A 20,339-nucleotide genomic window follows, 5' to 3' on the forward strand; every position below is an offset into this window, starting at 1 on the left:
ACACTGACCCTATTAATTTACAAGCAGTTATGCATAACTCATATGACAGAGAACATCTTCAATGCAAGCTGAGCTTTCATATTCATAGGTAAAAACCATATTATTCACATGTGCCTTTCTTTACCACCTTCCAAAAAAACCCTAAACATACACTTTTGCTAAATAAAATTTATATTCCATTATTTAAAGGCAGTTCAAATAATGTTTTTAAAGTTATGAGCCTTTCTTGATTCTAAGAATTTAGCTACTCATTTGCAGTAACACCTCATGATTTCTCTTTTCACCATACCATGCACAAGAGTTCACACACACTAAAACAGTATGAAAACATGCTAGCAGTCCTCCAAAATCAGGACAAAATTACACTGTACACCCACTTCCAATGCTCTTCCAACATATTTCACAGCATGGGGTTTATAGTTTGTCAGACATGGGAAGATTCTTGAAATCATCATGTGATGCTACTGTAGAACCCTTTTATCCCTCCTAGCCTCATAAACAGAGAAGGAGTTAACAAGTGCTTAGTTCCTGCTATTTGTGTAGGATGGTTGTCTTGTCACCATAGTTTATATCTTCCATTCACAGCATCCTCCAATGTTGTACTTATGTTGGAGTGGCTATAATTGCAACTCAGCTGCATAAAGATTCTAACTTGCAAATTCATTTCATGCACAGATATGGTTAGACCCTCCAAAGCCAGTTACATCTGGAATGCATACAGCTCGCCTCTCTTGACCTGAATCAGGCTGTTCATTCATGAATAACTGAGTCTACTCAAAATAAATTAAAAATGTGCTTTATTTATATGCTGAGAGAGGATGAAGGAGCAAGATCCACATACCAGCCCTTACTCTAGGCAACACTGCATGGCCACTCTAACAGAAGCAGCAAAGTGTGGGGGAATCTGTCTGCAAAAAGAAGCAAAAATGAAAAACAAAAACAACCTTGCAAAAATAATCCACTGGGTTGACTATAGATTTAATCATACATACCACAGTTCCAGCAAAATGAATGGGAGTCAGGCTTGTCATGACTAATGTGAGTTCCATTCATTTCAATGGAATAATGCTAAAGATGACTAAATCTGGATCCAGATCCAACCCGTTAAATTGCATGAAAGCCATTGCAAAATTTATTCCACTAACGTTAACTCATGACACAACTGTAACTAGAAAGGTGCAGTCTGCAGTTTGTGCATTAAGAACATCACATTGGGAGCACAACATTCACTCAAGCTTTTCAGAAAGATTCATGATATGTACAAGTATCTTACTTCCTGAAAAATCTATGCAGATCTGTGCTCCCATACACTCCTTTCCACAATACTCTTCCAAAGATATTCCTCCATGGGGCAGTAACAAGACTGGCAAAGAACATGACAATCTGTGATAGCTTATCGTGGCTCCTCATGATGGCCAAACCTAGTGCAACTTACTCAGCATGGCTTATTTCTCATGAACAAGCCACCCTGGGAACTGATGGCTTCTGGGCTGTCTTCAGCAGGAGCAGCAAAACACCTGACTACTCCTTCCTGTGGCCTCTGAGCCACCTTCTGCTTTGAAAGCAACCAGCTTCATCACCTGTGAAATGATAGCTCTCCCATTCTGCCTGCCCCATGGGGAGTAGTTTTTTAAAAGTTCTATCTTTTTTCCCATCTTTTTAACCAGAGCCTGCAGAGGTGGGGGGGGGGGGTGGAAAGGCACTGGCATGAAAAGAGGGAGGGGCTGAAGTTTAAATTCCAACACTTGAATCACCATGGCCATTAACTGGGGGCAGGTGTATTCACCTAGAGGTTAAGTCAGCCTAGCTGACTTACACAGGCGTACCTGTGTGAGAAGCTGCCAAAGAAGCGTTTTTAAAGTGTTAAAGAAGGAAAATAAATAAGCCATCATCTACTTCATCCTATAAAGTAAGGCAACCCCTACCTCCTCCACTCTAAATATGTAACATACGCATGTTAACATAGGGGCTTAGCAAGGCAAGCAAGAAAAGTGGGAGAAACAATCTAATCTCAGCAGACGTTTCAAAGACCCCTATGATATGTGCAGGAAGTAGGTGGAAGAAGTTAGAAAGTAGGTATATGAAGAGGCTGATTGTCTGGCTGCATCCACAATGGGTTAACAATACAGTATTCAATCCATGTTGAACTCAGGGTGGCTTATGGTGATGTGTAAACCAGTGCACTATTTCAGGACAAAACAAGCTTCAGATCCTAAAAGATCAACAATTCTAGTCTCCTTAAGCATTAAAGAAATTTTACGGACATATCTCAAAAAACTGTGAAATGCTGCTGCTTATTCTCTTTCTTGTGGTATGTTTTTTTCCTAAAAGATCCATTTCATTTTTGCCAGAGGGCTTGTGCAAAGTTGCTGCAAAGAGGCAGACTACAGAAAATGTCACTGTACAAATGTGTTGCTGAGTTTGTGTGTTATGTTTCTTACTTTTCTCCATATGTTCCCAGAAATTCATTCCAAGTTTTGTGTATCATTTTTTCCAGCACATAAACATGGGTGAATCCACACTAGAGGCAATTTAGCCAATTTTAATAGCGATGTTCAAAGAATAATGTGAATGTGTGTTTACTATCTTAGGGTCATTTTAACTCTGAGAATTACCACCATCGCCCCAAAAAGCAACAATAAGAGGGTGTTGGATGCTGAAGGAATCTTTCACATGCCACTGATACACAGAAGGGTTAGAGAGAGTGACCAGTTCACACAACATGCTAAGCCATGGTGGGTTGTTACTATACAAAGCTGCAGGGTATCTTGGTATGACACCCAAACTCAGAGCATTTTTTCCAGCATGTGGTATTTTCTGCAAACAAGCCACCTAGAAAATCCAAGGCTTGTAGTAAGGTTGTTTAGGGTAGCTTGTTCTTAGGGTGTCCAAACCTGGCAGGATGATTTGATTTCAGTTGTCAGTTACAGCCAGGCAGCTGCTTGCAAGAACTGCAACCGCACCCCTCACTGTTCCCTCCTGATCTCATTAGTGCTGCTACAGGTCTCCTTCATCTCTCTCAGCACCTTCTGCCTCAGGATGGGTTTTCTTCCCCCATAAAAGTCAAAGGACGCAGAAGACTCTTCCAAATGCATTTGCAACTTTTAAAAACTTTGTTGTTGGTACTGTGCCATGTGTGCAGAAATTAAAGTCCACTGCTAGGAACTCTGCGTGATTGTTCCCCCTCAGTTTTACTGCTCTTCTTTGAAGTTTGCAAACTGCCTCAGTTATCTGCCTTGAAATTTGCATATGTTTAGCAATCCTTCCCCCTGCTCTGTAACCTTCATGTACATCTGACAGCTAGCAACAGAGTGAAAGGAAGTAACAAGCTGGGAGGAGCCAGGAGCTGCTCCCAGCTGCAGGAGATAAGGAGCTTCAGGAGTGGGGGTTATTACTCCACTATAAGGAAAGCAGCTTTAGAAAAAAAAGAAAAAAAAAAGAGTTCACTAGCAAGGGAAGCACTGAAGTGGACACTGGAATTGATAAGACAATAGACAAGAGGGAGATAAAGCTATGCTAGAATCAACAGCAGACTGGCAGTCCTGTGCAAGGCCTCTTATAAAACTTTGTGAATGCATTCCCACATTTATACTGGCTCAGAAACTTAAACACTTTCACAGTGGGGGGCAGGAGGAATTTTCCCTAGCTAGTTAGCAAGAAAGCATGCTCCTGCAACATATGAAGAAACAAGGATTTCTGATGCAAAGTCCTCTAGATATGTACCAAAGACAGAGGGAGCATCAAGCCATGGCAAGCCACGGAGCAGTTGATCGTCTGTCAGGGATAACAGAAACCACCCACTCACTGCAGCTTATACTCAGAGTGGCTTGCAGCAACATGTGAACTCGCCAAGTTCAAAATCGGTATCGCTTCCAAATTTCCATTGTTTTCCAAGTAAAATGGGAACTGAGCCTTTTTGTGACCACTTCACATTTGTTCCCTAATATCATCCATATGAAACGTAGGATGAAACAAAGGAGAGCAAGAATGTCCTGAACATACTGACCATTTCAGTCATTCCAGCTTTTTAATATCACCTTTCTATATGATCAGAATGTCTCTTTCGTAGCACTTAGAAGGGGTTAAGCAATTGCCACCTTCATTTGAGACCACAGACAAGGTTGCACTTCAATAGAAACAGGCTGTTTCTTCATTCAAAGCAACCACATGCCTACCTTGCTGCTGCAGATTTCAAGAAAAGTTATACTGGCAGAGAAGGCAGGACAGGCTGCTTTTGCATTATGTTCAACAGAAACTGTCATTAGCATTATTCAGCCGACTGCTGTTTGATTTGGTGCTTTCTGTTACATAACCTCAGAACATGATGCTATGTTTGGAGAAAGGCATGCAAGACCTAATGAGCACAGTCTTGCTTTCTGGATTAGCTTTTTGGCCACTTGCCACTAACTCTGCTGCAAGCCCTCAGAAAGAAACAGGATTAATTTAAAATGAAATTCTTGAAGACTCGCAATAGCTAGCGTGGGAGGTAGCCAAAACTTGCATCACAGTAGCCCAATACACAGTAGCCCAATACCCGCTTTGATTAATAAAAGCTCTTTCTGAAGTAGCCATCAGAGAAGCAGTTGTGGGAAAAGGGGTGCTTAACTTCCACTGCCCACCATTGCTTTTTCCAGTGTCCATCTCATCCACCACCACCACCAGTCCCCCACCATGGTGCTCCAAATGAATCTTTTTCATTCATTTCAATATTTAAAATCCCACTGGATAACATAAATGGGGAGAGTCAACATGGACTGCAAATCTGCAGTCAGGGAAAAGATTCAAGTACCGCCCACCCCTTTTGCTCCACATCCCCAGATCTCCCCAAAGGCATGACTCTACCTAAAAGGCTTCTTGGGCTGCCATCTCATGCCTTTGTGCATAACATATTCTTTGGTTCTCACTCTCTGCTCCCTACAGCAGTATTATTTAGTATTTAGATTACAGGCTGAAAAGGGTTACTGTTTTTTGTGCACGCGCCCAGCAGTAAGTCCTTGTGAGTATGATAACTCTTATTTTTAAGTAAATACGTAGGATCAGGTTTAAGGCTACAGTGATATGACAGTACCTGGGAATAAGATCAGGGTCAAACTAGATGCAGGACAGGCAAGTCAAAATTTTTATTTGCTGAAGTCATGTAGAAAGTAAGTGAAAGACACACTTTTAGTAACACAACTGCAGAAACACAGAACGCCTGCTTCACACACATGGCTTCCTGCAGGCTCCTTTTCCCACAAAGTTTTCTCTCATTATGGATACTATGAAGGATGAATGAAGGAAATATAATTTTCAGGGAGGGAAGGGAGAGAGATATGGGGAAATAAGCCTCAAACTGTACGAGATTTCTGTACGTCCCCTTTGCTGTTAACCCTGAACCACCAACCATTCCATGCTTCTACATGAGTGCATCAAATGCAGTTTAAGCACATGGATCTGCCACCATGACGTCTCATTTGGCCCTCAGTGGGAGTTAGTTCTCAGCAAGCATGCATATAAGGCTGTCACAGTGTAGAAAGTCAAAGATATTGTTACAGGAAAAGCCTTTTGTGCACAACAAATTACAAACCTAGTACTGAAAAGCAAAACGATAATGGATTATAACACAGAGATGGCTTAATTTAACAGAAGAGAACTCTCAAGAAAGCTGGTTATTCTGAACCACGTGTGCCAAATATCTGGCATGCATGCAGCAAGAATTATATGCTCAACACAGTGGGAAATGAGAAAACAGATTAGCTAAGAATGAGAATAATGAGTTGAAGTTCCTTAGAACTAGTCTGCTGATAATCAGAGGACCATTTTGTATGGATTGCAAGTCCCACATACAAGCGCACACAGAGTTTTTTTTTCAAAACTATTAACAGTGCATTAAAGAAATATTCGGTTCTGTGATAGAAAAATAAAACCGGCTTTCACTAAGAATGAGCTAGAGATAGAACAAACTCTGAATAATACTTTAATACATCTTGCTGTACACAAACCTAATTGAGCATAATGTTCTCTAACTTCACACTTTTTCTGCTATATTCAAGTAGAAGAAATGTGCAATAATGTTGCTATTAATAAGAGAACCAACGTTTTGCAAAGTAAACCACACAATTATATACTGTACATGCATCCTATTAAGTTATAGCCCTATCCAGCATTTGGGAACACGTTTTCCTGTAAAAGGCCACATACCTGCAGGGGAGATTTCTCAGGGTCACCATACTCGGAACGGGCAGTGCATACTTAACATTGGCCCTCCATCCTTCCACCTATGCAGCAGTTAGGCTTGGAAAGAAATGTCCTCACTCTCAGAAATGGGCATTTTCTTTGCAAGCCTAATTTATATCAGGGATGGGGCTAAGAAGAAGCAGCTGTTGGCTAATCTTACACCAGCCACTAGCAACATTTTGTGAATAAAATTGCCTCAAACTATGTTATTCTATAGTGGCATTTTACTTTTTTTTTTTTAATCTTTCAAATATGGGCAAATATCTGGTAGAAGGTACTTTGTTAAGATGGGGCACTGGTCACATTTCAGTTTTAACAACAAATGTAGCTCTAGACATGCTGATGTGAGAATATGTCCCTTTGAAATCATAGGAAGTTGCTTCACAAGAACATGCAGTTTCTGTTGCCTGCATCCTTTTAGCACAATCATATGCATTAATTTTTTCTTGCTTAGAACCATGATTGGTTAAGGAAACATGTATAGACAACAGAAAGTGACTAACAGTTAATGTACTCTATTTTGCAAATGTTCATATAAAATTTACCAATTTGACTTTACATGGCTATCTACTTAAACATTTTTCTAGGTATAAGCAACAACTCCTTAGAAAAATGAATAAAAATTTCTGCAAAGCTGTTGAAAAGCTTTCCAAATTCCTCCTGGACAGTAAAAAGAGATAGATCTGGCTTCTGCCCACAGCAGAAAAAGGATCAAAGCCTAGCCAAGTGTGGGCCATTGGATAGCAAAATGCAGAGATGCCTCCATTTAGAGCAAGTTTGTAGAAAAACGAATGCCATCCAGATGCTGTACTACAGAGCCAATCATCCCTAGCCAGTGGCCACGCTGGATGTGGCTCTTGGGGGGGGGGGTCATCTGGAAGGCCAAAAGCTCCTCATTCCTGATTTAGAGGGATGGCCCTGGCAAAATGCTGCTGTGCCAGTAACACAGCTGTGCTCCAAGCATGCAAACATCTCAGTGAGAGTAGAAAGACTATGCCAGATTTGCAAGAACATTCTGCTCCGACCATATAGTATAGATTCTGGAAATCCAAGCCACTAACTTGCTTTAGCTGAACGCCTTTGACATTCCTAGTCAAAGAATATGTCTGTTTTGTTTTGGGGTTTTTTTTAAAAGATAATCAGCTGTTCAGGAACCCTACATAATGATGTTTCTCAGAACATTCTGTAGCCTAAGTCAGGGAGAAAAATAGCTTAGGTCTTCTGAAGCACTAAAGCAAAATCAAAACAACTCAGTTGAGGCAAGTTCTTCTCTCTATTCAGTGTTTGGAAAAAAGGAAAACAAAGATATGTGGGCTTCCAGTACTCTTGCAAAATCTGTCCCATGAGCCCCAACCTTTTCAGCCAATGTGTATGTCCACCACTGCTCATGTTTCACGAATTAGGAGCAAGGGGGAAGCCACAGTTAAAGAAATGTGTCTTTAAACTAGATTTAAAGGTACCGTAAAAGAACTCTTCACCTCTCCGGCAGCTTCCTACTAATCATTAGGGACATCTGATATAATTTACTCTCCAACATCATGCAAATCTTGACCATGGCCTTTTCTGTAGATCTCTTTCTCTAATCTGATCAGTAAAACTTTCAGCTTTATTTACATGGCTGTAAATATAAATTATTAAACAGTGCAGTGAACATTGATACAGTATACTTCAATTATATAGAAAGTTTAATATAAATGCCCCTAACTATGGATTTAATGGATAACACAATTTTAAGCCACTCTGTCTTTTAGAGATGAGTAGTAAAATCTTCTCCATGTTCACTCAGAAGACATACTGAGGCAATTGGGTCAGGCAACCATACCAAGGGTGGGAAAGGGTGAAGTGGGGGAACAATTCATTGCTTTAGGTCTAAAATCTTAAGTAATGAGAGATAACAGATGACCTTTATGCTACTTCCCTGTATTTTGCTACTCAAAACTGCTACAGAAATGAAACCTAGAAAGGGTATTTTAGACACAAATACAAACCATGCAATAATAATTAAACTTCAAGTGAAGACTATAACTTAAATACCGGGATGTTATTCAATATGAGTCAAATCAAGGAAACTCACACAGATGTTACAACATCTGGTTTATTATTTCTGGTGGAAGCAATCATTCCAGAGGGGGTGGGGGAAAGAAACTGGACCTGCCCAGCACGTTGAAACCCCCACGGAGAGGAGAGTCCGCAAATGCAAGAGCAATTCCAAATCCCATCTGAAACGTGGGATAGAGAAGAAATTGTTTGGCTATGGAACTGGGGAGGGAGGATTAAAGCAAGGGATGGGTGGCATATAAAGGCTTTGTTTGCATACACTCACTGGCCAAGTCCTTAGAGAACTCTATGTTCCAAGAACACCCATTATGGGGCGAGGAGGGGGTGCAACTTAGGACTGTGCCCAAATCCTGCTAGGGAACGAAAGCTTTCAGACTCGCCTCTTCTCTTCTGGAAGGGCCAAGAAAACCACATCACATACACAGCCCTGTCGGCTTCCTGTTTGCGAGTCAGGTGCCTCCCTTTGTGCTTTTCTCCGACTCGTCCGTCTCTCTCCTTTCTTCCTGCCTATTCCCCTCAGTCCCTCCCTCCCTGTCTGCGAGCCTCTTTCCGTGCGTCTTTCTCCGCAGACTGCTCGCACGCCAGGTGGGGGGGGGGGGGGGAGTGAGATGCATGTGCGGGATGAGCGCCTTATCTGCCTGTCTCAACCCCTCCTCCTCCTCCTCCTCCTCCTCCTCCTCAGGGCTGCACTGGAGAAATACCCCGCCGTCTCCAACACGGGCGTTCCCTCTCGCCGCGGAAAACGAAGAGCAGCAGCGGCAGCTTCGTCTTCCCGGCCAGTGCAGAGCTAGGAAATAGGGGGTGGGGGGAGAGTGGGAGGCGGTTTTTCCACGCCTAAGAGGAGGAGGAGGAGGAGGAGGAACGCGCGCCGTATCACGTTTGCCTACGGGAGGGGCGCAATTTGGGTCGCGTCGAGCTCATCCCCCACCCGCACCATTGAGCGGTCGATAGGGCAGACAAAGCACCGCACCGCTCCCGGGAGGCGGGGGAAGGGGCACCGGGCTCTGCCTGCGGTCGCGACCGAGCCGGCCTTTCGCGCGGCGGCGAAGGCGGCGGGCGTTGAGGCAGCACCAGGGAACCGGGGGGGGGGGGGGGGGGGGGGGGGGGGGGGGCCCCGGGGGAGGGGGGGGGGGGGGGGAGCGCGCCGTGGGGAGAGTCCCAGAGCCACGATTGTCCCTTTCTGGACGTGGGAGGAGGAGGCGGGGCGGCAGCAGTCTGGAGCAAGAGGAGTGTCAACATCCCCGGCCTCCCTCCCCCCTCGCCTCTTTGTCGCCGCAACACCCACCCAAGCTCCTGGGCTGCCACTGCGGCTAACCCCGCCGTCAGTCCGCGCCCTCCGTGCCTCCCACCCACTTTCGGAGGGGAGGGACCAGCAGGGCTTTGTCAGGCAGACGCCAGCTGCCGCTGGGTGGCTTTCCGAAGGTGGGCAGCCGCAGAGGGGGAGCTGTTCCAGCTCGCTTCCGGCTAAGAAACGAGCCGCTCCTGTCTCTTACACCAGCCGTAAGTGGGGGAAAGTAAATGGACCATGAATCATGCCAGCCAGCCCGTCCTCCCGTTCAAATGTAAGCACATGCTTCTCGGAGTGCTGAGCAACGTCAAACCTTGGTCGAACACTTGCAGGGCAGGCTTGTTCACGTTTACTCACTCTGTGCAATGGGCTTACTACTCCCACAGTAAGCGACTTTTGGATTGCAATCTTGGAAGCTACTACTGAAAGGTTAATGTTCACTAACTATACTTTCAGAACTGGCTTTCTAGGAGTTTTCTTTCTCCTGTAAGAAAACAGGAGAAGTTTTATAAGTGGTTACCCGGTTATGCAGGCTTATCAGATCCACCGAACATTAAGTAAACAAACCCTAGAGCACGATTGCAAACTGTATCAAGAATGCTCGCCTTCCGCCCGTGATTAGCTTGGATTCGGAGAAGCAACACTCAACCATAAGCACCGAATGCATAATATCTGAGTCTCTTCTATAACTGTACTAGCTTTACTTGGCTACACCTATAAGGCAGGAGGAAAGCGGCTTTACTGACAACGGATCTATAAAGCAGCGTGACTCCACTGTGCGACTCCCCTCGCAGACCTTTTTGAAGGGGACTAAGACCAACCGGGGGTTGAGTATCAAGGACGGGGGTTGCCCCTAATCGTTTTGACCAAAGCGGCTCAGCAGCGGATTGTCCTTCCTTGAAGATGTTCAAGAGAAGCCTGAATAGGAACATGTCACCTATGGGGCATGCGTATTGTTTGCAGACGCGCTTCTGCGACCCATCGGTTTTTTATTCTTTATCACTGGCATAGCCTGGGTGTGTTATGAAGCGCCACTTCCTACGAGCAGTCATTACGCCACAGCAGATTAGCTCCCTCCCCTTCACTGTTCTCTTCTAAGCCTCTTAAAAGGCCGAGGAAACTTTAGAATAAAAAAAGCCAGCCCAGGCGGCTGCTGAGTGGCTGGGCTAGTTTAGAGAGACTTGATTGGGCCGCGCCGCACCACAGTCACGCATGCGCACGAGGAACCTGCCCAACTTTTCTTCCTGAGGACTGTCACTCCCGCTCGGCAAAGCCAGCCCACGAGTTCTCCCTCTGCTGGATTTAAAGAGCCAGCGAGCACCCTTTCAGACACGCTCCTACACTTGCGGATGCACACGTGCGCATTCTCTCCCCGGTCTTTCCCGTGCCGCCCTGCTGCCTCGCAACATCCCCGAGACTTGTCAAGAGGAGCGGCTCCAGAATGTGCTGCTTTTTCCAAGGCGTGAAAAGCCCAAGGCCCCAGCTATTTGTTAGTCAATCGCCGGCAAGTGGGGAAAGCGGGGACGTTGAGGTGAAGAGTCGTTTCCTGGGTGGCAGATTAACGCGAAAAGCTGCCTCCTGTTTCAAAGGCTGTCAGGAACTGGCAAGGCGAGTGATGACACTGCCTTGGCCGTCCCCACCAGCGCAGAGGTTTCAACTCCCCTCCAAACAGTTCGTCTTGCTTCCTGGATTCCCTTATTAGTTATAGGACCAAAGTTTCCTCTCTCCGCCCATTCCCCGACTTCAGCCAAGCATCCCGCTCGTTCGCTCGCTCGCTCCCCTCCCAAACTCCTACATCCGTTCAGGCGAGAAGCGAGAACTCCGAATGAGAGCGCGCCAACCCACAAGCGCTCAGCAGTAGCAGCCGCCCTCCAGCCCCCCTTGCCCGCCCCCTTACCATGATCAGTGTGTGGTTCCTCTGCTCCGCCGTGGAAGACTCGGCATCTTGAGGCTGTTTGCTGGGATGCTGTTGCTTGCTGTTGCCGCCGCCGCCGCCGCCAGTGCCCGATTTCTTGGCCCTTTGCTCCAGGGTCCTCTGATAAAGGCTCACCGTGTCCCTTCGCTCGAGCTCCAGCTGCTCGGCCTGGGCTTGCTGGTACCTGTTCTCGCAGTTGACGTGGTGCCTCCTGCAGCCCTCGATGCGCTGCCTGAGCCTCTCCACCACGGTGCTGTGCTTGGGAATGCCGCTGCTCGCGTTAGCGCCGCCGCCGCTATGAGTAGTGCTGTTACCGGGAGGAGGGCCGTGGGGAGCGTTATTCACGCCGATACCGGCCCCGCCGAGGCTGCTGCTCAGGTTATTGTTGAGACAAATGCTGCTGCCATTTGCGGCGGCAGCGGGGGTTGGAAAATCCCCCATCTCCTTCCCCGTGCACACTATTTTGGAATAACTTTTCCTTTTACACGCGGGCGCCACACACCAGGCACAAACACGGGGGTCCTCCTGTTGGGACGCGCTTTACCGGACCATGGAGAGGGAAGCAGTAGATCGCAGACAAAATGTTTAGGGTTGTTCAGATTTTTAAAAAAAGGGGAAAAATCCTCTCCCTCTCTCCCACTCCTTGTCGATCCTCTCCGGCGTGGCGGGAGGGGGCAAACAAATGCCGAAAGAAAACCAAAAAAGCCCAAACCCAGGAGGTGGTGCTGTAAGGTTATCGCCAGACACAATCAACAAACACAGAAGGAATCCCAACAAACCGATCAGCAGCAGTTCGGTTGCAAACTCCAGGGAGAAGAGATCAGATCAGTCCCCCTTTAAATAATCCATCATTTCCAAAACAGATTCCGGACGAAAACCTTCTCGGTATCCCCCATGTATTAAAACAAGAAAGCAAGACAGAGACGCGCACCCACATGCGTGCATATAGACAGGAATCTATCCACACACACTTCTATCCACACGCGCGCGCACACACACACTCACAAGACACCTAGGGCAGGCATACACCGGGCATACTGCATACACACACACACACACACCCAACAACACACTCACACTCCACACCATCGGAAGACAGGCAACGCCGCTTTCTTATTGTGTTTTCTTTCCGGGGGTGGGGAGGAAAAAAAGTTTGGGTGTTTATGCCGCACCGTGTTCTCAAAAGTACTTTAGCTGCTCAGTTGTATTTTTCAACGGGAACCTTAAAAAGCATATCCTCAAGCTGGGGGAAGTCAACACGTGAACAATCCGCAAAAGTAGCTCGCTGAAGTATTTGCGAAACGTACGTCGAGCTGCTGCTGCTGCTGCTGCTGCACGCGCGCGCGCACACGCACACAGAGCCAGACTAGTGCTGAGCTCTGCTTGCGGCTTCTCCTCCTGCCACCATCACAATGATCAAGTGCTCGCCTCCTCCACCTCCTCCTCCTCCATGCCAGCGGAGTGATACCAGGACAAGAGCGCTCAATAAACAGCAGCAGCAGCTCCAGCTCCTCCAGGCCGTGAGGCAGACCCGGGGACAAGGTGCAAAATCCGGCCCGGACCTTTAGCCAGCAGGAACGGACACGACGATCCCCGGCTAAGTCCCTCGCGAGCCCTGACGCTACTTGTTACCTTGGACGGAAAATCAGAACTGCCAGGACGGAATGAGAAAGATCCGAGGGGAAGCTGGCGAGGCAGTCAACTTTTGACCTGGTCGCGTGTGGGGTGTGTGTGTAATGTGCGCGCTGTTTGTGTCCGGTTTCCTTATTCAGCTTGCGCGCGAGCTGCAGCTGTGTCTCACGTTAGCCTAAATTGTTACGTATTATGTTGTAGAACCTGTGCACGGCCACACCAAAGGAAGGGCAGCTTCAGTGCTCGCCTTGTTTCAGAGCCTTTTCCACGTGGAAGAGTAAAGAAAGGTTTAAAATTAACCTCGATAAGCACCCCCTCCCTTATTTCAAAACAGCCGTTGGGAAATAACTTGGGCGCTGCAGTCCTTGGGAGGGGATGCGTGTTGTTTTCGACCAAACTTATGCACAGGTTTGCTTAAAGACAGTCTCAGCCTGACATGTATTTTCTATGGAACACAGAGTTTATATCATTCCTTCAATGTTACTTTATTGTCCTTCATTACGTTTTTATCTTGCCTTCCCTTCAAGGAGTTGAGACTGGCAAAGGAAAGTCTGTCTCCTCCCACTTCTAGCTTTACAAGAACCCTGTGAAAGAGGTTGGTTACGCTGACAGTAACTGCCCTGATGTTTTGTTTTTGTTTTTGCCTTAGCCATAGTAGCAGAAGTAAAAAATCTCACCAGTTAATGATGCAAGAAATAACATAAATCAGGCCAAGGAGGAAATTAAATGATCCCTAGAACCTGGGCATAATCGCTGGGATATACATGGTGTGTGATGTTAGATGGTGTTCATTGGTGGAACCAGTAATTAAAAGTAATCAAGAAGTGGAAACATAGTGAATTTTAATTACCATTAATTAAAGTACATTGTTTTGTATAGTTTTCTAGCAGGCAAAAAACTAAATAAGTAGTTCACTCACCTTTTGCACTCATATATATTGGTTACTTAAATTACTACAAAATAAGAATGTTTCCAACAAGGACCCCTGGGTAGCATCCAAAAACAGATCTGAACATTCTAGTCTTAAAAAAGAAAAGATGAGGCTGAAAATTTTTCTAAGAAAACAGTGGATCTTTCCATGCAGAGTTCTTAAGACTGTAGAATGCAAATAACTAGGGAACCTAGGTATTTAAGCCTACTTCATAAGTGCATTAAATCCACAGTGATAATGTTGCATTCTGATATCAGGTAAGATCCAACAGAGTTCCAGTAAGTTTTAGGCTGCAATCCTAGAAGGTAAATCTTACTGAACTCAGTATAATTTACTTGTGAGTAAACATGCTTAGACTCTTGCTTTATGACAACTTAACTCTGTATTGGTTTGTGGGTATCCACAGCTGTTTATAGCTAGATTGCTTCAGAATTATGCAAACTTTTTTTCTGTAAGACAACAGTCCAAATATTTATTTAGATGCTTATAGCTCACATTTCATCACACACATCAGACAATACAATAAAATTTCCAATCAAGCAACAAAATGCAAGCCATCCAGAAATCAAGATTATTCCCTCTCTAGAAGCCCTGCTAAATTACCGTGTTTCCACTGAGCAGTGGAAATTACACAGGCCTCTCTTTGCACAAGGGTGCAATGACTCAAAAGGCCCTGTCTTTTATATTCTTCTGGCAAATTTCAGTTCAGAGAATACAGTGCAGAACTTCAATTGTTGACTTGCCTGTGTGGATTGGCAAGCTACATATTGGAGCCAGTGTGGTATAGTATATGGAAGGTCAGAGACCTTCCACTCCGTCATGATCACGTTTCAACCTAACACGAGAGTTGTTAGAATAAATGGAAGCAAATCAATGAGGCATACTGGGCTTTTTGGAGAAGCAGCGGAAAATAAACATGTGAAAACACACTTCTTGTTTGCAGTTGAATATTTAAAACATTGTCCCTCAATATTTTTCAGTGATTAATTTAGGGTTGGAGAACAAGTCAGAAATCCAAAATGTAGCTGAAAGTGGATATTTCGTTCTTTTATATTATCCAGTCTTTAACATTCCTTTTAGTAATTTCCATTCCTAGAACTGCAAAGGTTAAGTAGAAGACTTCAGTATCCACTTTCCAGGCTATCATTTGGCCTTCATTAGCACTGGAAATACTGTTACATATTACTTGAGACTTTTTATATATATGGTATCTTATGGAAACAAAACTTTGAAATTCTTACAGACTATGATCAACAGTAACCACTGTCTTCTATTAGCCATACAGCCTGGCTAATGATATACAAGGGACCTGCAATAAAGTATTGCAGAGTGGAGTGCTCCTGTTCAGAAATTTGGCAGCCAGTCATGCTATTTCCAGGATACTCCATTCCCTTCCTTTTCCCCTGGTTTTCTTCCCCCCTCCCCTGGGTCAGTCAGTAATCTGTGCTTATGAAGTTCAGCACAGGCTGTTTGGGAGGGTGTGTGGCTGGTTGTTTTGTTTTGCATCTTTTGGCTTTTCCCCCTTAAAGCTGTTTTTGTACTCCTGTAAGCCTTGAGGTTCTCCTATACTTACCAAAGCCTTTTTGTCCATGTATGGACCTATTTTGACTACCTAAGAATTCAGACTTGGATAACAAATTTGCTATTAGTATATAGGATGGCTTGTCTTGGATTAGGGGATCAACAGAGGAGCTATATTTCATTTGCTTCTTGAGACCATCAATTCCTGTGTGTAAACTCTGAAACAAGATACAATATTTAAAATGAGCCCTTGCTGCCTTGGGTGTCTTCAAACAGTTCAGTCAACACCACCACATATTTACTGCCCGTAAGTTACCAGGGAGTACTGATGGTATGTTGCAACAATATGAAAGCAATAAACAAGTGGCCGACAGTAAAGGTGACCAGATCTGTAATGCAATCTCTGGAAGAAGATTTATAAATCTTTACCATATCACATTCAAGACTTTTGCCCCATTGTGGTTTCCCCCTTGTTTACCATTTTCAAAGTTTCACAGTCCCCTCTCACTAGGCTTGTGATAACATGAAGATGCGCCTGCATGAACAGCTTATGATCCAGGATGTTCCTGAAAAGACTTAGGTGGATGGTCCATTCTGTCCCCCCCCCCCACCACCACCACTGTAATTCTCCTGATCTTAGGACATGAGAAGGCATTCAGCAGTTGCAGCCTGGTGTGAATGTTTTTATTGCATAGCTAATTGGATGACATTAATAAGACTTTTAGTAAAATTACAGATAAGTGGGCCAGAGACCAGGTGTGAATGGGCCTTTGACATGTATTTGTGCACTTCAATCTTGGTGCCCCCTAGAGCTGCCTGGCCATTTTGTACTACAAAAAATGACATAGATATTAATATTGATTACATACTGAGTGTCACAATGCCTGGAAATGCAACAGTGGCTGCTTTCACATCAGGGGGAAAGGGAGGGAGGGAGGGAGGAATATATTTTCATTCATTCATTCTTCTCTGTTTGGTAACTGACACTTTGGCTACAGGACATGCTGATTCATAAGAAAGCAGGTAAAGAAGGTGGAAGCCAAAGTATTTTGCTTTAAGATTTCAGATTTTCAGTTTTGTTAGTAACTCTGTGTGTGGAGTGTGTGTGAGAGAGATTAACTGCATCCTGAGACCCAGAAAAAACTTGTCTGAAGTGCAGCTTGATGCTTTAAGAATGTGTTATTCAGTACATTATACCAATTTGCACCTAGGGAATATAACACTGTTCATTTTCATAATTTAAATAAGCAAGTAGCATTGGAAAGTCAGGTTTTCAAGATAGGAAATTGTTACATTCAAATAAACAAACCCCAGGTACAAATGCATAATATTAGCATTTGATGTTTCACTTTTATTTTGTTGGCACTGCAAGCCCAATTCAAAAGCCATTTAAGCTAGTGCATTTTTAATGTCACTTCAATAGGCCTCATCTGAATATGGCCTAGTGTCTTATGTATTAATTGCTATAGTGCATTACTTGGCAGAAAGGAATAAAGATATGAGAATCATTCAACTCTGCTTAAGACGTAATGACTGAATTTCTTACAAGTTGATATTGGATCCATGTCTTAAAAAGGACTCAAAAGGAGTGGAAGCAGATAGGCAAGAGACAGCTATATAAAGCAGCTAATGAGTCAGGTTATTAGTCAATCTATTTTACTTTCTACATTTAGGGTACAATTCTACAGCCAGTAGATGGTGTCTAGCCAACCATAGGATAAGCGTCCCTGCTCTAATTTCAGAAAAGCCCTGCAAGGTTGCACTGGGGAATCCATCTTTGGACAACCCTCCCTCTGCCATGGAAGCTGATATGGCTCTTTCCTTGCAACAGGTCCCTGTAGCTGGTCAGGGTACCACCATTGTGAGACACCACCATCCTTTGAAGACGCCTGGCAGTGCCTCAGCCTTTCCTTCTTATGAGGAGGGGAATATATTTAGGCAGTCAAGATCAGCCACCTAAATGTTTTGGAAGGGTGACAGGAGCACAGAGGCAATCTTAGCTTCTACACTTCTCTAGCACTCAGTTGGGTGCCTGCTACTTACTGAGTTACATAGGATGTCACCCTTAATTTCTATGCCACCCATTAGCTGAAGTTCTTGGGGTGGTAGAAAAGGAAGTTAAATAAATAAAATGCAAACATAAGAACAAAACGTGCCCCCAAAATCTAAAATACATAAAAACAGCCACAGAATAAAACCAAAGCAATAGCAAAGGATGATAGCTGTACAACACTCTAAAATGCACCAACAACACATTTTAAAAATGGAAGGACTAAAGCTTAGGATAATAAAGTGATATCTATACAATGAAAAGATCACATGAACCTGGTTTGCAGGATACAAGAAGCCATTGTAGGCTGCTAGCCATGGTGGGCTGTGGTGTCATTCAGACTTGGTGTATATAGAATCAGGTGGCTTAATTTTATGCATGTATGTTTTCATTTATGTATATTTATACCCCATCTCTCTCTCTCATTGTGGAACTCATGGTGGCTACATGCAGTTCTCAAGTGGTCTCTTCTCCAAGCTCAGGCCAGCTCCAGATCTGCTTAGCTTCAGCTTGATGGATGACTTGTGTGTTTTCAGGCCATATGCTGGGCCACATAATTTTCACAAGTAAGCAACCCTGACAACTCATGCCTTTTCCTAGGTGCTTTCATAGGTTGTCCTGTTGTCCAAACCTGGAAGACCAATTTCATCGTGGCTTCTTGTTGGGCAATAATGGCCAAAAAGAAAAAAGGAAAGGAAAAAAGCAGCTGCACCTCTTATTACAAACCATCTGAATTGGATGGTGTAACCTGGTGTCTTGCAACAGCAGGGGCTTGGACCTGATGGCCTTCATGGCCCCTTCCAACTCTATGATTCTATGATCTAGCTAACCAAAGGCTGCCTAGCAACATATTGTGCTATGGCAACCTACACCTTTCCCCCTTTCTCCACAATCTCCTCCCCCAAGTCCCACAATCCTTTGCCACTTTGCTTTTTAGCAAAGTTCATTTTTTGCTCTTTTATGTGAGTCAGCTGCATGCAATCTGCACAGCAACTTTGAAGAGGCCTGTTTTCCCGCTATTACTTGTGCCTCCAAGTCATCCTTCCTCTGCCCCTCCCTAAGAGCAATGTTTCCTAAAGGATATACCCTAATATGGGGGGCAGGTGCCTATATTTTTATTGGAATATAATATATCCTATATTTAATTGGAAAGCACAATTTATGCAGTCATCTGGGAATTCATATTGTACAATTCTATAACATTATGTTGTGTATAAAACTGCTTAACATTTGTTGAAAAATATATGCTGATATTACCAGCACCCATTTTTGCGGAAATATTCCCATTACTGATAGCTGATTGCTCCTAGCCACTAGAGTTCTCATACGTCCTTCCTCATAGTGGCCCTTTCTGTCTGTGGGGATCAGAATTTAGGCCAAAAGCAGTGGGTGCAAGTATTTTAGCAGGTGCAGCCCACAAAGCCACAACATTTGCTTTCTGGTCATTTGTTCCCTGGACAACAGCATGGTTCCTGCAGAGGACAGAGTCTTCACCACCATTCACCATCAAGATCCCTCCATGCACACATCCTGAGTCTGCTTGCCATGTACCTGGGGGCCTAGCCAAGTGTGTGAGAGAGTTTGCACACATTTTCAGAATAGGCTTGACTAGGCATATTCATAGATCTCTGGTTTAGCCCAGGGGCCCAGGAGTATTTCCAGAATACCAGGTACAATAAACTGTTCCCCTGGCTTTCCATGAAGATGTTACTATAGGGATACTATTATAAGGAGAAGTAGTATGGCCTGAAGAAAATATTTAAGAAAATCACAACAAATGGCCAGGTGTCAAGCAATGCAACTTGCCATTCTATGAAAAAATCAGAGGGATAAGATGGCCAGTCATATCACTAGCAGCAGAATTCCTTTCAACCACCTACAGAGAAGCTGATAGTGGCCCATGAAGAGTTGCCAGTCTCCAACCTCCCTGACTCCAGGAAAGTCAAGATATATATGGAGCCTTATACTGCACATATAATCCTCTCCAGGACATCCCATATGTGCAGAGCCCATGTGCAAGGATTTCAAGACACCCAAATCCTGGGCTGCCCCAAAACTTATTCTACTTTGAACCTACAGTGCATCCCTGCTTCTGCTGCAACCAGCCTGCACTCCACCTTCAGGGGACAAATTTGCCAATAATGTCCAATTAATGCCAATAATACAAACAGCCCAACATATTTTCCTCCCCTTGCAAAGAAAGAATCCAGGCTGGCAACACTGCAGCATGAACCCAAAGAACGCAGGTTAGTGACCATCCACCATGCTCAACTTGGTATGCTTCTTCAGAGCCAAGCAACCTGTCCTTCACTGGCTTTCTGAGAGACGAGGCTGGGGGCGGGAACCAAAGGCACAGCTGCAGCTGGTGAAGTGCTCACTGAGGAACCACCGCAACAGCAACCAAGACTTGTAGCTAAAGAGTGCGAAGATCCAGGGAACAAACCAACAGAGGACAAACTGCCATTGCCAAACATTTGGTGGGCAGTATGCCCCCTTCACAAGTACAAAGGCAACAAGTGCAACTCTCAAGGGACATGGTCAGCACCACCAAAGTGGCACAGGAGTTCACATACGAGGAAATGAATAAGCAAGGCAAAGAAGAATGGCCTACATGCTACCATGGCAGTTTCTTTCCTTCCTTAACCCTCCTGAGCATTCCCTTCCTTCCTTGGATACGAGGTGAGACACAGAAATAACCGGATTGCGCTTAGGGCTTTCCTGGAAAATG

General features: G+C 44.6%; 1 protein-coding gene across 7 annotated transcripts in view; it reads right to left on the bottom strand.

The window, feature by feature from the left end:
- The window catches only part of LOC123023827 (mastermind-like protein 3), a 99,724-nt gene extending 86,533 nt beyond the window's left edge, over positions 1-13,191 (bottom strand). For all 7 annotated transcript variants that reach the window (XR_006414815.1, XM_044430875.1, XM_044430874.1 and 4 more), the window contains exon 1: positions 11,460-13,191. Coding sequence is in view for 6 of the 7 variants with exons in the window: in XM_044430875.1 (XP_044286810.1) it covers positions 11,460-11,918 (459 nt within the window). In the remaining variant the exon portion in view is untranslated. The remainder of the gene's footprint in view (positions 1-11,459) is intronic.
- Between the last annotated feature and the right edge of the window lie 7,148 nt (positions 13,192-20,339).

Source organism: Varanus komodoensis, unplaced genomic scaffold (genome assembly GCF_004798865.1).
Source record: "Varanus komodoensis strain SLA01 unplaced genomic scaffold, ASM479886v1 scaffold21, whole genome shotgun sequence".
NCBI lineage: Eukaryota > Metazoa > Chordata > Lepidosauria > Squamata > Varanidae > Varanus > Varanus komodoensis.